At 40.7% G+C, this 24,342-nt stretch overlaps 3 protein-coding genes across 3 annotated transcripts in view; 1 reads left to right on the top strand and 2 right to left on the bottom strand.

The window, feature by feature from the left end:
* Positions 1–12,026, bottom strand: part of camk1b (calcium/calmodulin-dependent protein kinase Ib) — a 37,716-nt gene extending 25,690 nt beyond the window's left edge. Inside the window, exons 1-2 of the mRNA XM_080495506.1 lie at positions 11,892–12,026; positions 3,309–3,422 (exon numbers count right to left, since the gene is read on the bottom strand). Of these exons, the coding sequence (XP_080351632.1) occupies positions 3,309–3,394 (86 nt within the window). The 5' untranslated portion in view covers positions 3,395–3,422; positions 11,892–12,026. The remainder of the gene's footprint in view (positions 1–3,308; positions 3,423–11,891) is intronic.
* A 2,648-nt stretch (positions 12,027–14,674) lies between these two features.
* nek4 (NIMA-related kinase 4) lies at positions 14,675–22,526 on the top strand. Its single transcript, XM_080495301.1, has 16 exons — positions 14,675–14,871; positions 15,901–16,167; positions 16,284–16,481; positions 16,635–16,742; positions 17,215–17,369; positions 17,579–17,717; positions 18,173–18,781; positions 18,870–18,914; positions 19,018–19,164; positions 19,358–19,522; positions 20,070–20,136; positions 20,642–20,754; positions 20,903–20,994; positions 21,109–21,326; positions 21,403–21,539; positions 21,995–22,526. Exons 1-16 carry the CDS (start codon positions 14,782–14,784, stop codon positions 22,091–22,093), a joined length of 2,649 nt encoding a protein of 882 aa, XP_080351427.1. The 5' UTR covers positions 14,675–14,781; the 3' UTR covers positions 22,094–22,526.
* Positions 22,527–22,737: 211 nt separating this feature from the next.
* spcs1 (signal peptidase complex subunit 1) lies at positions 22,738–24,119 on the bottom strand. Its single transcript, XM_080495170.1, has 4 exons — positions 23,990–24,119; positions 23,312–23,371; positions 23,143–23,229; positions 22,738–23,028 (listed from the first exon to the last, which is right to left on the bottom strand). The coding sequence occupies exons 1-4, from the start codon at positions 24,023–24,025 to the stop codon at positions 22,903–22,905; spliced, it is 309 nt and encodes a 102-aa protein (XP_080351296.1). The 5' UTR covers positions 24,026–24,119; the 3' UTR covers positions 22,738–22,902.
* Positions 24,120–24,342: the final 223 nt, after the last annotated feature.

Raw genomic sequence — 24,342 nt, forward strand, 5'->3', positions numbered from 1 at the left:
ATATTTCACTGTGCGATGAGATGAAGGTGCCCAGAGAACCAAGACACCCCTGACAGAAGCAATGGAGAACATAAACACTTCTGTCTTGATGATTAGACATCATATGTTGTTACAAGACACATTATATAGAGAGGCGAGTGGCGTTTCCTGCGAACATACACAAATATAGCATATAAAGTGGGATTTTTATGTCACACGTTGTAAATCAAAGCTCTACAAATGGCAGGCAATAGACATGACATTTTGAGGTCTTCAAAAAGCAAACATGACCATTTAAAGATAGGTACATCATTAGCGTGTGTATATGTGTGCATACATAGACCCACATACACAAAATCATCAATTGTTATATCGTTTAGCAGATATTTCACCACAACAAACATGCTGAACGGCAAATGAAAAAACCCAGCACAAAGTAACATCCAACTGAACTAAGGACACTGCATGGTCGTCATGAAAGCATAAAAGTTGTCGAAATAGCGAACAAAAACTAAATTAATATATTATAACAATGAAATTATACACATACCAGAAAACAAGCATTGAGTATGTGTCATTTACTACTTAATCAAAGCATAGAGGTAAATAACTCACTCTCAGTAGTTAAACACCAGAGCCAAACACATATGTTTATAGCCATAATACTGCTGAGAAAATGCTGATATTCCAGTTTCACTGGTGATACCAGATCGTTTGAGGAAGGGGGTCATTCCCTCAACACAAAGGTCTATCATGTGCTGGTTATGTTTTTCAGTTAAACACTGTAATGAGGAACATGTCCTCTTCATCTGCAGGTGGTTCGTCTGCATTCATTTCCACAAGGAGCCATTTTGGTCACTCCAGCTATATACAAAACCTAAACAACAATTTGTGTCATCCTTCACAACTGCTTTTATTACCAGGTACAAGCTGATGTAATCCAATACAACAACATAACAATGACTGCTTTGTCGATTGTCGCATGGTCCGTTTTCATTGAAATTGTGTCAGATGTGTGGCTCAGTAAAGCGACAGTCACATCCCGCTGTACTTTCAAGCGCGGGTTGTCGATGTGTAAAAACGTGGGCAAAATTTGGGGATCCGTACCTGGTGAGTACCGCCTCTGTACGGATTAGGAGCATGCAGACATGCTGTAGTACTTTTCGTACGGCTACAGCCAATGTGTGCACAGCGCACGAACTCAGTGCTGCTTGAAGCTGTTCTAGCAGCCAGTGTTGCCAGATATGGCAGGTCTTGCCCAATTGTGGAGCCAAATTCTCTTACCTTTTAACTGTTTATTTCGTGCATTTATGTGTTCTTAAACATATAGTTTGACGGATTAACATGATTTCTACACAGGCCGAAATTTATTGAGGTGTGGTTTTTACATTGTTGGGGCTGGAAACATTGAGTCATATCTTGCAACCCTGCTTGCAGCATCAGAACCCAGAGTCTCTGCCGTGGAATGGGCGGCATCTGGAGGCAGCAGCAGCTGGGACATCGGGCGAAAAACTCATCGCACTTGCACGCACTTACAACATGCAAATGAATAAAGACACCGTACATGAGCAGCACATGTAAGTACAGTCTCCATAGGATAGCGAGGCAATTGCACAGATATCGTACCTTGTAAGCATGTACAACTCATTACCATGTGTGCAATGTATGACGCACGCAACCGCTCACGGCCAGGCATGGCGTGCGGGCCAGGTACTTGCACCTTGCATACTCCCATACTCCCATACTCCCTCCCATACTACATACTCCCTCCCTACTCTTGCCACTCCCTCCCCACATTTTCAGAAAAAAGTGGCGACCGTGGCCGTGACCGTCGCTTAATGTGTTAATATATTCAGCTTTTCACTTAAAAGATGTTTCTTAGTCATTGTTTTTAAGTACGTTTGAAAAGCAGATCATCAGTGTAATGCTTTGTGGAACAGTTCAAATGGTAACTCAACCCAGTTGTGAAGACTTTCTATGTAGGCTGCATGTTTTCCCTGTGCTTGCGTGAAATTTCTTTGACCACTATAGCTTTTTCCAACAGCCTAATGATATACTATCCACTGATGTCCTTTATCTTACTGAAGGTTGTGGGAGAACTGATCCAAGGAAAAACACAAAGAGGCACTAACACAGTCACACTTCAGTGCATGTTTTAGGGTGGAAGGAGAAAATTAAAGTACTGTGCACATGCCACATTGAAAGGTTCCCTACCAAGAACTCAAACTGAAGCTCCTGCCACTATGAAGTTAGAACACAGACCACTACACCACTGTGCAGTTCCCCAAAGACATACTTGTTAGGTTAACTGCCGACTCCAAATGGTCTTTAGGTGTGAACTTGTGAGAGGGATTGCGTGCGTGCGTGCGTGCGTGCGTGCGTGCGTTGGCCTTGTGACGGACTGGCAACCTGTCAAGTGTATACACATTGCCTCACACTCAATGTCAGCTGGGAAAAGCTAAAGCCCTCGTGACATCGCTTTGAATGGAGTGGATCCAGAAGATGGGTGAATGGGTGTGAAACGAAAGATGTCATTATCTACAAGATGACCTTGCATACTTATGGAGTCCTGTTTAGCATTAAAAAGGGCAAAAACCTGGCAAGGTGCAGTTCACAACAAAGAGAGACACGTTCACAATAATGCTCTACGACACCTGAGCTGCACAGGCACAAACTACAGTGAAGCCACTCTCCTCACAATTGCATGAATGAGCTAATTTGCAGCCATAAAAACACCCAGCAGGCACAGATGCACAAAAAAAAAAAGGCCACACACAAATGGCAACGCTGCGAGTGCCGGCTGTGCACAACAACAGTCACCAAATACTTGGTGGCACTCATGTGGGCTCATACATCCATTCTAGTCTCACTGACGTCTATTAGAAGAACGACGTCCACGAGAAAAGCTCAATAATTAAAAAAAGAATCGCAGTTCTATTTTACAACCAAGCTAAGGTTGGCAGCTAATGTATCCGCATAAATCTTTCTGTAGAGGGTGAGGCTCAGTCGGCATGTACTTATTCTCAGTACATTTGGAACTGAGTGCACTTTGCACAGTATGATCACTATTCTCTTCAGCAGCAGTAATTACATGGCTAAATATATGCATAATATAATATCCAATCACTTGAAAAGAATCAGATGAAAAAACACATCCTTATTTAAAAGTGCTTTCTTCATATGAGACATCCATTTACTTATAAACATCCCATGTATAATTAATATTCAAGACAAACAAACAGACACACGCCTCCTTTGTATTGAGATTGCACTGAAAGAAAAAGCATTGAGCAAAGATGAAACAGGAGTTCTTGATGTTAGTAACTTACGTTCCCAAGATGTCTTTGAAATCATAAATCTCCTTCACATCCGTAGTCTTCTTTTTCCAGGCGTGGCATTCCTCTCCCAGTGGCATCTTCTTGTTGTGACGGTCAGAAACTAAACTAATGAGGAAAAAGAGCAAAAGGAATAATAATGGTTATTAATGTCAGTAGTTCATCTGCATCCACTTCCCGCCAGCTGTTTTATACTTCGATAAGCTCACAATCATGAGGTGATTTCAAATTGCAACACATGGACGACTCATGTCGGAACTGTGTCTCACACTTTTTCCAACACACTGATGGTCCACGCTGCTGACTCCACTTGGAAAATACTGGTGACATTTTCAGTTTCCAGGTAAAGGACGTTACCATGATTATGGTATGGTTACTAAAATTAGCATTGCCAGTGCCTGTGTTGATCATCTGGTCATGTTTTAAGAGGAAACTCTTTTAATGCAGACAATAGAAATGTTAAAATCAAACATTTGTACATAATGTAATTGTTTGAGAAAAAAATCATAAATTAAAATCATGTACAAGTACAAAACTTACTTGTGTCTAACACTGCCAGGAAAAGGAAGTAAATGCGAATTACCACTGAAGCTAAGTGAAAAAGGAACAGCTACTGTCAGAGACAAACGAACAGCATCCTGTTAGGGCAACTGCACCAATCTTAAGTAACTGCCGCTGCTATAAATCCTGCTTCTTTTCACATATTAAACATATTTAAAACAAAACATACTAAGGAATAGACCCGGCAACATGTTATCCATTTTACTGAAACGCTGACAAATAAACATGGCCCCATTTGTTTATGTGAGGAATGTTTCTAACTTTTAATCATTGGTGGGTGAATGGCCCACTGCCTAAAACCATGTGTCTGAACATATATATTTAAAAAAAAACATGAAATATGTTCTTTCCAATATCGGCTGTAAATGTACAGAAAACACCGTTTGTTCAGATTCATTATGAGAAGTTTTCCATACAATCAAACTGCTGCACCTTTCTAATCAAAAAGAATTGTTATTTTAATACACATTGCTGTAAGCCAAGCATAGTTTGCATTCAGGAAATAATGAAATTATAATTAGAAATGAATTGTATTCCATTTCAAAATAAGTAGTAATTCAAATTAATTTTGCAATCAGGCTATGCGTCTAGATCAGTGATTCCCAACCGGGGATACGCGGACCCCTAGGGGTACGCGAGGGTATTGCAGGGGGTACGCAGAAAGATTATAAATTAGCCTACAGTATCCACACACAAAAAAAAAAAAATTATACTATATTATATTGTATTATATCATGAATTTTAGTAAGGCCATACGTTTATTTTCCATGAGTAGCAGTTCGTCCACAGTGATTGTAACACTACAATGCACATAATATGAAAAGACTATAAAGTGGCGCGCTTTAAAAAAAAAAGAAAAGAAAAAAAGGTTCACGTTCTTGCTGCGGGCGCGCACGATTCGCGAAGCTAGCTAACTCTAGCTGCATACCGACTGTAAACATGGATGCATGGCTAGGCAGGAGTCAACGTCCAGCTACCGCTACTGCTACCATCGCCTCGGACGCAGGCACAGGGGAGCCCAGTGAAAAAAGGAATTATGAAAGACTTATGAAAGACAAGCAAGCGCAAGTGTCTCATTAAAAGGTATGTTTTTACACTCACAATAATTGTTTTATTTAAATGAGCAGTTGGATAGATAGAAAGACAAAGGGTTAAATATAAGTACACATTAAGGCGAATAATCACACACGAGAGAGGGGGTACTTTTCACATGGAAACCAGCTCAAGGGGTACACTGGTCAAAAAAGGTTGGGAACCACTGGTCTAGATCATAGCCGAAGGGTCTGAGGTACAATGGCACAACAAAGCTTTTAATGACTAACTTTGAATCGCAGATACATTAAGATGTTTGTCACTACACTTTCAAGGACCCTGCTTTCATAGCTATCATCATTTAAACCCAGAAAGTGCACTGGTGTCAAGCCAGCCCTCACTTCGGAAAACGACGTCAAGCCAGCCCCCACTCAATTTAGCGGTGCGCGTATACGCCATGCATTACTGTAAGAGCAAACTCGGACCTATTTCAAAATAAAAGTGACGTTTCAATGAACGAAATATCGCCTTCATTCAGATAGTTAATGAAACACAAATTAATACTCTAACTAATAACAACAAAGAAAATAAATTACTTTCATACTATCATTATGAACTAATACTATGAACTATAATAAAATGAAATTATAAAACTATTGCCCACAGAAGCCAAAAAAAATGTATTTTTTATTAGTATTACTGTTATTATAATACTATAGATAAGGATCAGCCAGATCTGATTAGAAATTTCAAAATAAGAGCCATTTGAAATACCATAACTGAGTAACATTCATGCCAAATTTGAAGTGATATTAAATGGAATTTCCCCGTTATCATTTCACCATTCCAATTCAGACTGATAGTAGGACACCCCAGGATGCCTCTCACCAAGTATCAGCCAGATCTGATGTGGAATTTCAAAACAAGAGCCTTCTGAAATACCATATCTGAGCACCTATTGTACCAACTTTGAAGTGATATTAAATGGAATTTCCACGTTATCATTTCACCATTCCACTTCAGAATGATAGTAGGACACCCCAAGATGCCACACACCAAGTATCAGCCAGATCTGATGTGGAATTCCAAAATAAGAGCCTTCTGAAATACCATATCTGAGCACCTATCACACCAACTTTGAATTGATATAAAATGGAATTTCCACGTTATCATTTCACAATTCCACTTCAGACTGATAGTAGGACACCCCAGGATGCCTCTCACCAAGTATCAGCCAGATCTGATGTGGAATTCCAAAATAAGAGCCTTCTGAAATACCATATCTGAGCACCTATCACACCAACTTTGAATTGATATAAAATGGAATTTCCACGTTATCATTTCACAATTCCACTTCAGACTGATAGTAGGACACCCCAGGATGCCTCTCACCAAGTATCAGCCAGATCTGATGTGGAATTTCAAAATAAGAGCCTTCTGAAATACCATATCTGAGCACCTATCACACCAACTTTGAATTGATATAAAATGGAATTTCCACGTTATCATTTCACAATTCCACTTCAGACTAATAGTAGGACACCCCAAGATGCCACACACCAAGTATTAGCCAGATCTGATGTGGAATTCCAAAATAAGAGCCTTCTGAAATAGCACATCTGAGCACCAATCACTATCTTAGTCTGATATCCATCCATCCATCCATCCATCCATTTTCTGCCGCTTATCCAGGGCCGGGTCGTGGAGGCAGCAGTCCAAGCAGAGTTGCCCAGACTTCCCTCACCCCAGACACTTCCTCCAGCTCTTCCCATGGCATCCCAAGGCGTTCCCAGGCCAGCCGAGAGACAGTCCCTCCAGCGTGTCCTAGGTCTGCCACAAGGCCTCCTACCGGAGGGACATGCCCGGAGCACCTCCCTCGGGATAGGGAGGCGTCCGGGGGGCAACCGAAACAGGTGCCCGAGCCACCTCAACTGGCTCCACTCGATGTGGAGGAGCAGTGGCTCTACTCCAAGCTCCTCCCTGGTGACTGAGCTCCTCACCCTATCTCTAAAGGTGACTTTAGAAAATTCCATTTTATATCACTTCAAAGTTGGCATGAATGCTGCTCTGATGAGCAACTTCAGAAGGCTCTTATTTTGGAATTCCACATCAGATCTGGCTGATACTTGGTGTGTGGCATCTTGGGGTGTCCTACTATTAGTCTGAAGTGGAATGGTGAAATGATAACGTGGAAATTCCATTTAATGTCACTTCAAAGTTGGCACAATAGGTGCTATGATGAGCAATTTCAAATGGCTCTTGTTTTGAAATTCCATATCAGATCTGGCTGACACTTGGTGTGTGGCATCCTGAGGTGTCCTACTATCAGTCTGAATTGGAATGGTGAAATGATAACGTGGAAATTCCATTTTATATCAATTCAAAGTTGGTGTGATAGGTGCTCAGATATGGTGTTTCAGAAGGCTCTTATTTTGGAATTCCACATCAGATCTGGCTGATACTTGGTGAGAGGCATCCTGGGGTGTCCTACTATCAGTCTGAAGTGGAATTGTGAAATGATAACGTGGAAATTCCATTTTATATCACTTCAAAGTAGTGTGATAGGTGCTCTGATGAGCAACTTCAGAAGGCTCTTATTTTGGAATTCCACATCAGATCTGGCTGATACTTGGTGTGTGGCATCCTGGGGTGTCCTGCTATCAGTCTGAATTGAAATGGTGAAATGATAACTTGGAAATTCCATTTAATATCACTTCAAATTTGGTACAATAGGTGCTCAGATATGGTATTTCAAAGGGCTCTTATTTTGGAATTCCACATCAGATCTGGCTGATGCTTGGTGAGTGGCATCCTGGGGTGGTCTACTATCAGTTTGATGTGGATTGGTTTGATGACAACAGGGAACTTCCATTTAAAATTAGTCTGATATCAGAGTCATTCAAGCCCAGATAAGCTGTCAGAGGGCTATTATTTTATACACCTTATCAGGTCTACTATCAATCTGATGTTAAATGAGTCGGAATTTCTCCAAGACCTACTGTTCTATTGGGCCTTTAATTTTAGTAACGTGATCAGAGTGGGTTTATATCTATAGTATTATAATAACATTAATACTAATAAAAAAAAGTTTTTTTGGCTTCTGTGGGAAATAATTTTATTGATATGTCACTTTTCTTAGTTTGTATCAACGATAAATTAATTAATCTTCTTTATTGTTATTAGTTATAGTATTACTTTGTGTTTCATCAACTATCTGAATGAATCTCGTTCATTTAAACGTCACTTTTATTTAGAAATAGGTCTGAGTTTGCTCTTACGGTAATGCATAGTGTATACGCGCACCGCTAAATTGAGTGGGGGCTGGCTTGACGTTGTTTTCAGAAGTGAGGGCTGGCTTGACACCAGTGAAAGTGCCTATAACTCAAGACATCGAGGACTAAAATAGCCCTGCTCATATCATAGTGCTTCACTCCTCCTCTGTTCCTGCTGCTTGCCTGGCAACTTTACAGTCAGCCTGTCTATATATGACATAATATAGCGCATTGTTCTGGAATGCACAAGTGTTGCATTGAGAAAGACTTTATAACAAGGCAGCTAATCATCTTCCAACTGCTTCTGAATCAGCTCAATTGAATGCTGAATTGTGTGTGCGAGACATATTAAGCAATCAACGGGGGACATCTACAGTCATTTCAGAATGATTGTTACTAAGGTATGGCCTGTCACACACACACACACACACACACACACACACACACACACACACACACACACACACACACACACACGCACACACGCGCACACACACACACACACACACACGCGCGCACGCTACCTTCACTAATGCTAGAAGTCAGCTTCATACGTGTCGCCATGGAAACCCAAAGGAGCTGCTGTGGTATCTGGGAGTCTAAATTGCTTTAGTGCCTAATGCCAGGTGGTAGCTAAGCTGGAAATCATTCTGGTTACTTCAGCTGGATGTAGTATGTTGCATTTACTTTAAATATATTTTGATGTAAGAAAAATCATGTTAAAGTGCAACATGGATTATATTTGGCATTAAAAAAAAATCCTATCTGAGCCGTTTTACACCACAATATTTGCTATTTTGAGCAACTGAAGTAAAAGGAAGTGTATCTAAATGAGACATGAACAAACAGCATGCACAGTAATGTGCTTGAGGGAAGCAGTAAGAGGAAGTCCAACGATAAGTGTGTGGAAAGCTTTGCCGGTAAATCTGACATTTTGCAGCCTGCGCTCTCAATTTCTAATAAGTACAGCAGAGGATAAACAAACAATATGGAGGAGAGTGTAACTCAAAAAAGAACCCCAAAGAACATCTGACCAGTCTCTTTCCGTGGAAACTGAGGCTCCATTAGAGCACACAATATACATTGCTACACTTGATACATTAGGGGTTACAAATAACTTTTTAGACTGTGTTGGATTTGGAATGATTCTGCAAAAAATTCATGTATGAAACCTGGCTTATTTCTCAAAAACACTTTGATTGTTTTCAATAACAAAATTATTATCAAAACAATAAAACAATTGAAAAAAATAATCAACATAGACAGGTGAAAAAAAACCAAAACAACTGTTTCACCTTTATTCTTATTGTCAGTATCGGACTAATACTCAGATAAACCATGACAGTTGTTCAATTTAAAAATAGATTTAACGACACAGTGTTCAAAGGAAACTGAAGCTGAAGAAACAGTGAAAAAACCTCTCACATACTGCTTGTTTGTAGCATCTCATCTTGCTCATATGGAGATACATGTAGATTCACGTAAATTCATGCATTGTGAATGAGTGGCGTCCAACATCAAAGTCGGTTTTAAATCTATGAGTGCATCAACCTTCACTTGCCACCAGCTACCCAGCAAATGGTTCAAATGGCAACCTGATGTCACATGTAAACCAACACATGTCAAGCCACTGGAGCTTTCGGGACATTGGTATAGATGAGCAAGGGGGTCTGTTTGTTTCAAACAGACACAATGCTATAAACAGCAGAATAAGGTTCATGTTTCAGACACACAGGGGCAGATAAGGGCGAAGCTTAAAAAGATAGGAGAGAAGAGGAAAGACACATGCAGGTATGAGCATGTAGAGGGCCACAAAAGCCCCTTAATGTCCACGAATGACATGACTTTTTGGCCAGTGGGTGAAGATAAGCTGCTCAGACCCCAGGAGGCAAAAGGATTTAAGAAGCTTGAGGTCAGGAGATGCACAATATCAAAACCACATTCCCTAAATAATAGGTGACATGCAGCATTCACCCTGGCTCGAGACTGACACAGAGAGAGTCGCTGTACTCACTGGTTTCCCATTCCTGTGTTGTGCAGTGGACAGAAGAAACACACATATACACACGACGACAGTTAAGTGTGACAAAATGACATGTGGTAACAAGTTAGAGCGCAGCATATACTGCAGTGGTGCGAAAGTGGGTGGTTACACTTAAACACAAACACAGAATCAAACATGAGAACAAACAAACCCAAATGGTGGGAGAATGTATATATATAGATAACTAGGTTTTTTTTCTTCAAAAGTTGTTCTTTATGTTTACAATGATGCTACCAAATCATGAAAGCCATTCAACTGTTTCTTATTGGTATTTGAACACTTTCAAATATAGATTTTGTCTCAACCATGCTACTTTTATGTTGTAACTCACTAGACAATCTGGCGCAGCTCCAAACTGTGAAGAGTCCTCCCGTCAAGTTATAACAAAAACCTCAGGGATCAAACATGCCAAAAGATTACATTCCTGTTCATGTAGATTTGCTGATTTGAAAATAACTCAGATTTTTTTCTATCTTCATTTTGCAGTAGTTCATGCTCGTTTTGATCTCTCAGATTAGTCGTTCTTTTCAACTTTTTCAAGGATCAGATATCCTAACAAGTACATACATTTTACTGCACAGACCTGTTTTCTCAATGGAAATTGTGTTTTTAAAACAAGAACACATGTACAAGTTGGCCAGAATGAAACACACAGAAAAGACAGGAGATGAAATGACAACAGTCCATTCATGTTTTGCACAAAACAGCAACAACAAACAGATTCAAATAGGTCAAACTGTTGAATGGGACGACTATTTGAGGTGGTGGACGAACTCTGTTACTTAGCCTGCTGGGTGACACTTTCTAAAGGCAGCGGACGAGAACTAAGTGGTAAATTACTGTTAATCTACGCTATGTCTATTTACTAATTACAACTGAATTTAGAGAACAGATGCGATCTAAAACAGCCCCATCCTTGTACGAGTGACTGACTGGGAGCGCACGGATTTCTAAATCGCAGTCTGATTGGTCAGCTGGCGTCAATGACGCACAACAAATCTCCTTTCAACTGGAGCTTATTAATTGATAAGCAGACTTCTTTACAAGATCCCAGACTGGAGAGGGGGGGAGGGAGATTAAGACAGAGATAAAGAAAGAGAAAGTGAAGGAGTGTGAGAAAATATGGAAGGAAATGAAAACATTCAGAGCACTTTGGGAGCATTGGACAAAAATAAACCACACCAAAGCGTCATCGCCATCTTTTTACTGTAAACATCAACACCACCCTTTCATTAATAGTCAGATTAGACTAATTAAGCTCGACTTAATCCACATTAGCAATGTAGTCCCAGTCAATGAAGTAGACAAGTCACTTCAGTCCCTGATATACTCCCTGTCACTGTCTGATCTTCCTAACTGCAGGTTCAGTTACATTCAAGCCCCCCTCATTCAAGGAGATATGACCCAAGTGACGGCTGCTGTCATCTCCAACCGCCTCCCCGACAGAGTGACGCGAAAGAGAGTCATTCCGAAAAGTAAGTCACATTTCAAGTGCGATCAAGAATAAACACACTCGCCTGTAATAAAAGTCCCGACAAGGCTGAAGAAAGGTTTACGACCTGATAACTGCAGCCGGAGAGAAACCACGCTGCGACGCCAGTCTGACCTCTCCAACGCAGTCAAACGTAAAGTTTCTGTGAAGAGAGTACAGCCGGTGTTGCTTTGTACCTGTCAATTTGTTGTGAGTGAGGTGCAGCAGTGTCGGTGCCCGGTGCCCGGTGTCCGCCTCCGTCTCTGTCGGTGACTCGGAGCGCTCTTACAGAAGCCGCACTCAGCTCGGCAGCCTCTCCAGCAGCGCTCCTCCTGACGTCACCCCAGGGCAGGACGGCCAGCGGGCCAATCAGAGACCGAGCTCCAACGCACAGGTAAACAGCTCCGCCCCCACCGCGTGACTCTCCGCGCCCGGGATTAAGGGCCTGGAGGTGACCCGCAGCCGCTGGAATGATGGACTTTCACCCGAGCTGCTGCGGCCAAACGCGGAGAAGAAGACAGGGTTAACCTAGGGATTTAGTGGTTGTTTGTAATTGCATTAGTAAACATGGTACTAATGCGGGAGAGAAACCACGCTGCGAAGCCAGTCTGACCTCTCCAACACGATCAAACTTGCCACTTGCAGATGTTGGTCACTAATGGTAATGATGACAAAATAAGAGGTTGCTGCTGGGCAATTCACAGTTCTTTGCAAAGAAATGAAATAAATTAAGGAAATACAGAAAAGCTTTCCGAAGACAGCGGGCCCTGGAGGGAACCAATTCTACTGTACTTGAACCCATGACGTTCTTGCTGTGAGGCAAGAGTGCTAATCACTACTCCACCATGCACCCTCATAAGTGTGTTGTTTTATGAATTACAGTTTAACCACTTTCCATAATTGTTCCTTTTTTCTTGCAAACATTTGTTTAATAAAATCCATTTATAGCTACTTCTTCAGAGGGCACTCATTAAATTTCAACCAAGGGGCCTTTCCATCATGTGGCATGTATTTATATTACAACATGTGGGAAAAGTGTCAAACTTGTTTATATTTCATGGTTTATTTAGTATATATATATATACACACACACAAACAGATGTTTGAAATAAAAAAAAACTTCTGCACTAAGTACAATTAGCAAGATGCGCTTTGGTAAAAATACATGTATCAGCATATAAAAAAACAGTTTCTCGCGTTTTCTGTTAGTTTGGAGGAAACAGGAAGGGACGCGGATGTTGCAAACTGTGGACTTGTTAGATAAAGACTTGAAACACAAAAGGCATAAGTCAGTCATGAACAAATTTGAAAGAACTAGAACATTCTACAAAGCAGTTTACATTCAAATCTAGAGCATTCGTCTATTATAATGATATTCTCCATGACTACAAGGCTGCGTTAACTGCATGGTGCAGCTGTTCCAAATGGGGCTCACAGATCATTATCCACAAGGTAATTTCCACCTCACTCTTAAAGACGTGCTTGTTAGGTTAACTGGTGATTCTAAATTGTCCTCCCTTGTGTGTGAATGTGTCTTTCGGGGATTCTCAGTTTCTGCCGGTTTCCCCTGCCTTTTGGCTTGACATGGCTGAAGCCAAAACATACGATGTTGTATCTACTGTTGCAGAATCGTGGTCTCAACATTCAAGTGAAGGCTCCAACATGCACAGTTCAAAATGTACATTTCTCGACGTCTGTCCATTCATGCTGCACTCACGCTTGTTCACGTGTGTGCAGGGTCAGCTTGTGATGGCCTGGTGCTCCATCTAGTGGATTAATGACCCACAAACCTGCAGTGTCAAATCAATTTACAGTTTAAAAGCATATATGCCTCTGATTATAAATCATGTCCTGCATAACAAAGTGTGCTGACCAATACTCTCAATTTGATACTCTCTTTGACAGAAAAAACATGCACGAAAAGGCAAGTAAACACAGGACACTGATGGGAATTTAAACCACATTAAATTTCTTATGAGGATAGCAACATAAATAGCCTACTTTTGTTGGCAAATGGCATCTCTCCTCAGAGGGGCTGTTGGCCTGCTGTGATGCTCCTGTGGTAGTTATAAAAAAAAATTTCAAAAAGCCCAAAACAAGAATATATTACAGAATTACAAGAAATAAAACCTCACTGTGCAAGACACTAGAGAAGCCCAAGAGGCTTGTATGAAATATCCCCTACTATCAATAAAGATTGCCATAATTAAAATTAAAATAACAAAGGGTCGAGAAACAACAAGCAGATCAATGAAGTTAATAACAAAACAGCCACCTAAATCACACAACATATCAGCTCAGGTTCATACTATTTGAACAGAACATAATACAATAATTTAGCATTGCAAAGGACCAAAGAGCAGAGCGATTTAAATGATTTGTGCATAGAGTTCCAGGGTTGAGGGTCACCAAGTATGACAAAAAGTTGATGCTTGGATGTATGACAAAGTTGTAAATGAAAGTTTTTTGGGTTGCTCATTGGGTAGGAGTGATGATGATATGAGATAATCTGATAAGAGGAAAAAGTTGTGAAATGTGTCTGGAAGGTCTCGTTTATCATTACTAAATCTATCCAAAAATATGCATGATTGTAGAGTATTAATAGATGAAATTGGTCAAAGTCAAAACTTTTTAAACAGTAGTGCATTTGACCCTTGACTCACAGAATATAAGAACATTATTTCAAAAATTGCATGAGGAGTTTTTGATTAAGTTGAGGAGGATGTGAGGCAGCCCAAACAATATTACAACAGGTGAGGTGGGGATAGTAGTAAACTATGGTTGTGCTTCCACCTCCGGCCACTGGATGTCGCTGCGCTGTAAACGCAACCAAGTGTGCCCGCATCACGCTCGCCCTCGTCACCCTCCGCCGTGAGCTGCCAGTTGCCTAGTGACGAAAAACTGTGGACGGATTCTGATTTCCTGCCTTTTCCAAGTCCCACGACTTTCCAAGTTTTTCCCAAAACAGATTTCACATGTTTTCACCCCCGTGACTGCTGGATTATGGGACGGAATAAGACCGACGCGCTTTCCGCGATCGTCGAGTAACGCTTCATTGTTCGCTACCGCGTTTTGAAGCTTTCAGGAATGATGAATAATTATGTTTTCATCAGGGTCGTTGGGAAAGGGAGCTACGGGGAGGTGAACCTGGTGAAACACAGGACTGACCGAAAGCAGGTAACGACACGGGGAAGGAAAGCAGTGCGCTCGATTTTATACAACTGTGATTCCAGCAACCTTTTCACACAAATGTTCCATGTTTGGTAGAGTTCCTGAAACCACACACAAGTGGCGCTGCTAGCTTGAAGTTAGCTGGAGTCGGCTAAAAACACTGCCGTGTTATTCTGGATGTTGTTATATTCCAGCAAGTTCAATCTGAATATTGTCACAAAAAACTGCTTCACAACGTGATAGCATGGATTTAATGCAGCTTTTATATTTTACTCATTATTTACCACATAACATGGCACAAGCTGTTTCAATTTATTGCTGATTATTGGCAATGTGACACAATACTGGCAAGCTATGAGAAACTCAGCTCGAGATGGGGCACCTAACCTGGGAACATTTGAGGAGTACTACTGCATGAACATATCAGATAGTTAAAACTATTATTTCAACATCGGAGGTGTCAGATTCACTTTAGTCTAGGAGCCATAACACATGTATAGATTTATGCTAGGTATAGATAGATAGATAGATAGATAGATAGATAGATAGATAGATAGATAGATAGATAGATTTTTGTTTGCATTTGTCACACTTATCACAAAGTCCATGCTGAACTGTTCTGAATTATTTTTAAACAAAAAGTCCAATCTCTTCTCTGTTCTTTGGGTAGACTTACACCGTAGTGGCACAAGTTTGCCTTTCCTCTCAAGCCATGTGATTGCTACAGCAGTGACTATACGTGCTCTCATGAACTCTTAAGAGATCACAACGTTTTACTGGAATTTGACTGTTCAGCTCTACATTTCAGTGCTGTGTTTATCTGCTGCTTTATTTCATTTTAATTTCCCACAGCATAACTCACAGTATACAAATTGGGAATAGAGGTTTCTACTGTGTGCATGTTTGACACCTCTGTTAATCGATGAGGTCCATGTCTGATTGAGTCTGCCATGAATGAGTTAATCAGTGTTTTCAATTCAATTCTTTTTTTTTGGTTTACTTTTCATACCTGTGTTTTTTCTTCTCCTTCTGTAGTATGTCATCAAGAAGTTGAATTTAATCACCTCCTCGAAGCGGGAACGGCGAGCTGCAGAACAGGAGGCTCAGCTTCTGTCCCAGCTGCGACATCCTAACATCGTGACGTACAGGGAGTCTTGGGAAGGAGATGACTGTCAGCTGTACATTGTGATGGGTTTCTGTGAAGGTGGTGACCTCTATCACCGGCTCAAACAACAAAAAGGAGAACTGTTACCGGAGAGGCAGGTTGTGGAGTGGTTTGTTCAGATAGCCATGGCGCTGCAGGTAAAATACACCGTAAATAAATCTTGCAATGATTGAGATATAATTTCATCCAATAATGTGAATGTAGCGTCTGAAGTTGCTGTCGTGTGTGTGTTTTTGTTTTTGTTTTATTTTAGTACCTTCATGAGAGAAACATTCTACATCGGGACCTTAAAACACAGAATATCTTCCTGACGAAAACCAACATCATCAAAGTTGGGGACCTCGGCATCGCACGAGTACTGGAGAACCAGAATGATATGGCCAGCACCCTCATTGGGACTCCTTACTACATGAGTCCTGAACTCTTCTCTAATAAACCATACAATCACAAGGTATATAGGTCATCTGCTTTAAATGTGTCATGTTTATTTTTGGGATACAATTTAGACAGAGGTGCTGATTTCAGTTTTTCATTCTAAGGTTTGATAAGTGTTTGTATATGATGACTTGTACCTGCTTTACAGTTTGATGTATTTTGTCTTTAGTCAGATGTCTGGGCCCTGGGTTGCTGTGTGTATGAGATGTCCACGCTGAAACATGCCTTCAATGCCAAAGACATGAATTCACTCGTGTATCGTATCGTTGAGGGAAAGGTGGGTTTCACCTTTTTATATCTGAATACTCGGGTTGATTATTAATAAGTTATATACACAATTTATTTATTTTTATTTGCACTTTTGGGGGCGTGGTGCAGTGATTTAGAACAATTAGAAGTAACTATTATTAGTAGCGACTTAGTTGTGTTAATCACTTCATTACTGTCGATTTGCAATGTGGTGGTGGTATTAAGTAACCATGTGAGGAGTTTTACCTAGTTGCCTTCCAGTAGAGATCTCGTTGTCATGTCCAACTGGGAGGAGATTAAATCTCTCAGTTGGTCTGGGAGCCGCTCAGAGTCCTCCCAGTAGAAGCTGGAGGGAGTTGTGTGGGACATGTAGTAGATGTCTGGGTTTCGTTGTTAACAATGCTGCCACATGTGAATTAAATTGCAAAGAAGATTTATTGACAGATGTTGTGAAAAAACAAAAAAGTGCTTTATAACCTTTCTTCTGGTGTGCTTATCAGCTGCCTCAGATGCCCAGTCGGTATGATCCACAGCTCGGAGACCTCATCAAGAGCATGCTGTGCAAAAAACCTGAAGACAGACCCGATGTCAAACTTATCCTCCGACAACCCTACATAAAACGACAAATAGCCATGTTCCTTGAAGCCACTAAAGAGTAGGTGTCACCGACAAGCAAACTGCCCTCGGCTTCAGCTTCAACTCATGGCTGCATTTCTCAATAGAAAAACTGTATTTTAAAACTTGTATCTAAAATGTGATGATTCACTACAAGCTGATTGATAATGTTTTCTCTCTTTTGCATCTCAGCAATGACAAGATGCTAACCTAAAGTGATCGTGTGTTCTCTTATCTGCACATCTTCAGAAAAACTGCCAAGTCAAGAAAGAAAGCCGGCAGCGGTGATTGTCGGACCAACAATGCTGCTCCTGTGGTGCCTTGTCAGCCAAAACCTGAGAGGCAGCCCCCAAGTCCCAAACCTGAACCTCTCGCCATTGTGAAACCGGTGAGTTAATACTCGTGGAATATTGTTACAGTGGATGTTTTTGTTTTCTCCCACATTGAAGCCATATACACATACAGGCATTTTTGAGCTTGTTATCGACATGCAGATATATTTTTAAAATTTCAATTCTGCCATATAAGGGCTCATTTACACTTGCTATTGAAATAAACCCCTCCCCCGAAAGACGACTGGCCAAACTTGGTCAACATTTTTAAATGCTGCTTGACATGACCTCTGCTGTAGCTTTCACTTTTTCTACATGACAAATACAAAGCTAATGTGTAACTTGGCATCAACATTAGTGAGCTTGATGAATATAATCATTTGAATAAGTGTACTTAGAAAACAACTAGAATTTAATCTCGGTTGCTGAATTGCTTTTGGTGTTAAATGACTTATTGCTGTTTTCCACTCGGTGTTGTGTGGCTCTATCTTTTTTTTCTGTTTGTTCTCAGAAAGAAGAAAAACCACAACAGCAGAAAGTCCGAAACGGTGTGCGAGGCGGCACTCCACCTAAGACGCCTTCACCACCCAAACCTTCTTCACCCGACGCTCTCCAAGCCAGCATTGTATCCATGACAACCGTCAGCAACATTGACATCCAGCTGCAGCAGGACGACCGCATGGTGAAGAGAAAGGTTCAGGCGTGTCAGCCTGTTGTGTCAGACCATCGTGCCGCCAGCGAAGCTCTGGCTCACAGCAAGGGACAGGAGAAACCAGATCTTTCTCCCCCTGCTTCCCCTGTCAGGTCCCCTCTGCTCTCTGTATCAGGTGTTGTCAGTCGGGACCGAGAACAGAGAACCGCATCCAATGGGCTGTTAGAAAAGCAGTCGCAGGCCACGCCAAACCCAGGGGTTACATTTCCGGTCTCTGAGGAGAAACACGTGTCAGATATGGATCTTAAAGAAGATACCACAGAGTTACTCAAAAAGGCTGACTCCATTCACAACTTCAATTTAGAAAATATCCGACAGGTCGTGGAATTAGATAATGGCGGTAAAAATGACACTGTGGCCCTACTGAGTGAAGCATCAGCACAATGCCCACATACCTCCGGTGTTCAAGTAAGTACACGTAATAATGCCCTTTTGTTGTTTTGTGGAGTGCTTTTTTATTATAATTTTTTATGTGTTTTATTTTTTTTATTTATAGGACAACCTTGAATCTACAGAAATGCTATTAGAAACTCCAGTGTTGGTGAGCTTAATAGTTCTTGTTTGAAGAAAACCTTTCTGGAAATACCAGACTGAAAAGTGCCTCTGAAACATGCCAGCATTAAATTGTAATTGTGTGTGTTTAGGAGCCTGTTCAAGAGGAATCGCTCAGACTAGTCAGTCAACCAGTTCAGGCAGTCCCACGGCAGACTCCTCTGTATGTTTCATCAGAACCGTCGATATCTAAACTACACAGAGAAAAGCACAGGCGAGCACATCCGGATCTGGGCAAGGTAAACCAATAGTGAACAAACTTTATCATTCTAACATCACAATAATAATGTGACAAAATGGAGAGAATTGTGTGTTTATTTTTTATACCACACTCCGTTTCTTGTGGGTATTAAGCCATAAAACCCTTCATAGAACATCTTATAAAAACAATTTGTTAATAAACAAATGTGATTTTGTTATATCTTCCATTAGTCAAAAGCTCAAACTCCAAGACCTTTGCCTCATCCTCCTGTTGAGAGTGTGCCAGTGGAACCAAAGAAAAAGAGCAAGAGGAACACAGAAAGCAGGAACCCTGATATCACTGTAACCTCCGCATCAGTTGGTTCTTACAAAGATGGCTTCTTAATGCTGCCACAGGTGAGACGACACACTTTCCACTTCTGATCACTGCACATTATGTTCAACTCGAGGTTTGCATTTCCAGAAGAAAATGCAAGTGAATGCTGAAGGTTGAATAAAAATAATCTCCTTTGGTCTCTGTGTCTCCACGGCGTCTAACGTCTGTTTCCACGGAGACACTGAGTTCACAGGAGATCAGCGTCTGTTGCCATAGAGATGCTGTGGTCAACGGAGCTATCTTCAGATTCTCCATGCCAACAGACGCTTACCCCCTTTGGTCTGCTTCTCGCCCCGGCGTCTCCATGGCAACAGGCTGACCTGCTTGATCGGTAGTTTAAAAAAAAAAAAAAAGTTTATTCTGAAATGATTAAAGATCTAAAAATCACCCATATAGCGAATAGCACTGATCTCATGTGAACAAGTTGCACGTTTGATATTTGAATGGTTCAAATCGGTTAAAGATTTTAGGAGAAATTGTACAATTAAAAGAATCCTGACCATGGACATTTCCAGCAACTGCTCATCAATCAGCATCTAAAACAATGTGGTGGAATTGTACTTTTAGGACCGCCCTCTGTCTGCCAGAGAAAGAAGAAGACTGAGGCAGTCACAAGAGAGCAGCAACCTGTCAGGTACTTTATTCTGATTTAAACTGAACGCAAAACTTTCATCTATATGGGGCTTGGTTCTAGATTTAGCTTACGCAGTTCCTCCTGTTCATTCTTAAGTATTGAGGAAAATTACAGACTCCAGTTAGACAATGTCATACCCGCCAATAATTAAATAATTCTGGAAGTATTAAATGCAATAAAGATAGTAACAACACAATAACTATTTTTAAAAAAATAAACATTGAGACAAAATGTTTACTTTTTGTTTATAATTTCATACATTATAAAAGTAGCATTTTTTTTTTAATCTTTGAAAATATAGTAATGATGTAATTATGCAGTAATACATAAATAAGACTATTGTACTAAGGAAACGACGTTTACCTTTTTTTTTTTTTTACTTTATTAGTCATATTGGCTTTATTACATTATAAAAAGGATAAAACCATTATGTTATTGACCGTTGTGACATTATTGGTTGCATTCAACATGGGCCTTGGAAAAGTCAACGCTGAGCTTTCCTCAGGTGTTGGTGCTGCACGGAGGGCATCTTATGACGTCTCTTCCAACAAGGCTGAGGACTACAGGGCCCCGATCAGTCGGTCCGTTTCAGACTCCATCACCGAGTCTGTCAGTAAGGTATCAACCTAATTAGTTTTTATGTCTTTGTAATTCATGAGCTTGTTTTAATTTCTTTCCCATTAAAGGAGCCACTCGGTGTGAGATGTAAGAATGGGGATCATTTATTGTGAACAAACTTGTAAGACTGGCTGATTTTGTGTGACAGCAGGATAAGCTGCTGGAGCCGAGATCCGATGAAGACGAGTGCAGCTCGTCCACAAGTTCCACAGAGCGCTCTGAAGGAGACTGTGGAGAAAGGTGAGAGCATTTTCACAACACATTGATCGCGTTCAGTTCAGTCGATTGAAGCAGATTTTTACTGAACTCAGCTGCTGGCACTGTATGATCCATTGATTCATGGGATCTCTGCAGGAAGTCTGAATGCAACGACATGCATGATTTGGTCAACATGATGACTCAGACGTTGAGGATGGACGTCGGCGATGGTGTCGGTGACGTGGCCAAAAGCAGGTTGGGTTCAACCGGTCTGCCAGAGTTTAGACTGAACAGGAAGTACAGGGACACCCTGGTGCTTCACGGGAAGGCTCGAGAGGAGGCTGACAACCTTTCACTCGGAGAAGTAATAATCGGTAAGATGGTTTTTTGTTTCTGTCTCGGTTTTTAGTTCTGGAGCTTCCGTTTTGTTGATTGAGCATGTCTGTGCAGCGGGCTCCCCGTCTGGACCAACCAAGATCAGACGAGCTGTAGAACACCTGAGAACTGATGTGGTGAAAGGCCTCGGAGTCAAGCTGTTAGACAAAGTGTTGGAGATCATGGAAGAGGACGATGAAGTCAAAAGAGAAGTGAGTAAAACACCATCTGACATGAAGATCGCACCGATGTGCAGGTCCTCATGATAACAGTGTTAAAAAAAACTTCTCCCAATTCATAATGGATTTATTGAATTATTCAAACTGAGCCCTTTCATGTTCCAGTTTGTTTAACTCTTTTTCAACATTCAGGCCATTTTCTAACCTCGAGGAGCCAATACTAGTTTTTGGTTTGCGACTATTTACAAACGTGACCTTTAAAGTAATATTTGACTAAACTAAACAGAACAAATACCAACTCAAGCTCTGGCTGCAAACATAGCCCCTAACGAGTTAATCTCATGAGGCACCTCTGGGATGGATTAGCCTCTGCATGCACAGTATCATTAATTTGCCTACACGGTGCAGTGCGCAGAGACCCAGAGGCTGCACTGTGAACCTCATGCCCTTTTTATTTCTCATCTGATGTTTGATTCATTCATTTTCAGCTGCTCCTTCGAGACCAGATGGGAGATGAAAAATACCAAGCTTATGCTGTGATGGTGAGGCAGCTGAAGTTCTTTGAGGATAATGCCTTCAAGGTTTAAAAAAGGACATTACATATACATTCAACTGTGAAGACCTGCTTTGGCGAAGAGGTGCGGATCCTTGGAAAGTGTTGCATTGCAAAATGTGTAGCCTTGGGTTGGAAAAAAAAAAAAAAAGAGTTTCACCTTTCAAACAGAAACTTGTACCGAAAAGTAAATGGGTCAAAGAGAACGTGGTGTCCTCAGTTGCTGCCAGTCTTACTTTCTTTTTCAAATGTAATGTTATAGATTAGGCCTCTTATGTAAATGACTGTACATATTTATTTTGTCGTATGAACACAGGATTTGAAATTATTAGTTTCCATATCTATGCAAAAGGGTTCAGACATATGAAAGTATCGTCTTTCTATGTACTGTGGGGAATACCATTTTCTCTGTAACGCAAGCTAGAATTTCAATGTTTTCAACTATGCTGTATATTTTAAGAGCTAAAGCTTACTGCTCTATTGTATGATGTTATATACAAACAATGTAAACTAGATGCACTAAGATCATAACAATTAAACAATTTGATACTCTTTTCCAAGTTGAATTTATATAATGTTGAAAACCATAATAAACTTTTTGATGGCAACAAAATGAATCAATACATTGTAGTGTATTTAATCACCATGCAGATAGAAAAACAAGCCACATCCATAAAATAAAGGCAGAATGAGTTTATTTTTTTCAACATGTTTCATTGTGGACTTACACATACTGTAACAAAGGTTTTTTTTTCTTCTTAATGATTCAACTGTGGCTCAAACAAACTTCAAAATAAATCCAGATATAAAAGATGTACAAACAGTCAGACAGAGAAATTTGAATTACTTGTGCTTCTTCTTCTTGAGGCTTTCCTGAGGTTTCTGGACGGACTCCCCGCTGCTCTCAGGCATTGCCGGCTGCCAGGACAGTGGATTCTTTCTGTACATGGGCCACGGAGGCAGGGTCAACTGAAAGGAGCAAAACCAGATTTAAACATTTAAACATTGTAAGAAGTGAAGAAGAGTTTTAACAGTGTGTAGGTAATGGGTGCTCAATGCTCTTGATCATTTATTAAAACTTACCACACAGGATACAGCGAAACCACCCAGGACGATGTAGACCGTCCATCCGAACTGTTCAATGATCAGACCATACACAAACCCAATCACCTGTAAAGAGGACACAGATGCCATCACTATCTCCACAAAAAAAATTTTTTATATATACTTGGCGAATGTTGTGTGTATTTACCGCTGAGATTAGTATTATTCCTTGGAAAATCTGTTCAGCCAGCTTCTGACCTTTATAATCCTGCAACAGTGTTAAAAGAAAAAGTGAAATGAATGCAGCATGTATCCAGGTGAGGAGAAACGGGAAGGTCTGATGGTCAAATAAGTCACCCACATCGGCCACATAGCAATAAACAAAAGGAATAAATGTAGGTATGGCTGTGGCCAAAGGTTTTGTTGATGGTTGTGAGGTATGAATGCAGCTGGGACATTTCACACAGGTTTCATATATGATGTGCAGAGTAACATTACATGCTGTTAATACAAGATCAATATGTTGAAGTAGTATTGAAAGGAATTGAAGAGCAGATTCTCATATTTACAAATGGGAATAAAAACAATCGTGTGATGTTTATTCACTGCAAACAAGACGACTGAGCAGTGAGCGCTGTGTGACGCGTTTTAAGGTCTGCTAAAGCGGTGGAAAAGCGCCATATAAATGTGAGCCATTCACCTTAATATTAATAGATGATTACACCAATTATCTTTCAGCAATGATGGTGACATGGGTCATTGTAATGCAGGGAGCCTTCGCAGCTGTTACATATAATCCAGATGAGCTAACGGCAGCTTCACGTCATCATGAAAAATATAAACTTCGCGTCTCAGCTTGCACACAGATTAACTACTTGTCTCTTACCATATGCGTGGGAATGGTTTTGAATATAGCCAGCATCTTTGCACTTGACGGGCGAGGGCAGAACAAATCTGGAAGATTTACCGAAAGCGAGGCGGAACTTCACTTCCGGGATTCAATAAGCTACGTCGCACCAGTGCAGGACCCCAGCACGCACTGCGCATGTGCAAAGCTTCATGCACAAACGATTGGACACAGGGCTACGTGTTATGGTCAAATTTGTTGTTAGATTTTTTGGGAGATTTAGAAGTCTATATGATTGCCTGACCAGATATATATCAGTTTTAATCCGGATTTAATATTTTATATTTACATTTGTATGATATATTAAGATTATTATAGTACATTGGTCATTA

This window comes from Blennius ocellaris (assembly GCF_963422515.1).
Source record: "Blennius ocellaris genome assembly, chromosome: 4".
Taxonomy (NCBI): Eukaryota; Metazoa; Chordata; class Actinopteri; order Blenniiformes; family Blenniidae; genus Blennius; species Blennius ocellaris.

Coding starts and splice junctions, on each gene's coding strand:
- nek4 (XM_080495301.1), top strand. CDS start 14,782: ATGATGAATAATTATGTTTTCATCAGGGTCGTTGGGAAAGGGAGCTAC. Junction 17,370..17,578: donor TTCCTTGAAGCCACTAAAGA/GTAGGTGTCACC, acceptor GCACATCTTCAG/AAAAACTGCCAAGTCAAGAA. Junction 19,165..19,357: donor CACATCCGGATCTGGGCAAG/GTAAACCAATAG, acceptor ATCTTCCATTAG/TCAAAAGCTCAAACTCCAAG.
- spcs1 (XM_080495170.1), bottom strand. CDS start 24,025: ATGCTGGCTATATTCAAAACCATTCCCACGCATATG. Junction 23,372..23,989: donor AAACCATTCCCACGCATATG/GTAAGAGACAAG, acceptor ACACTGTTGCAG/GATTATAAAGGTCAGAAGCT. Junction 23,230..23,311: donor GAATAATACTAATCTCAGCG/GTAAATACACAC, acceptor TCCTCTTTACAG/GTGATTGGGTTTGTGTATGG.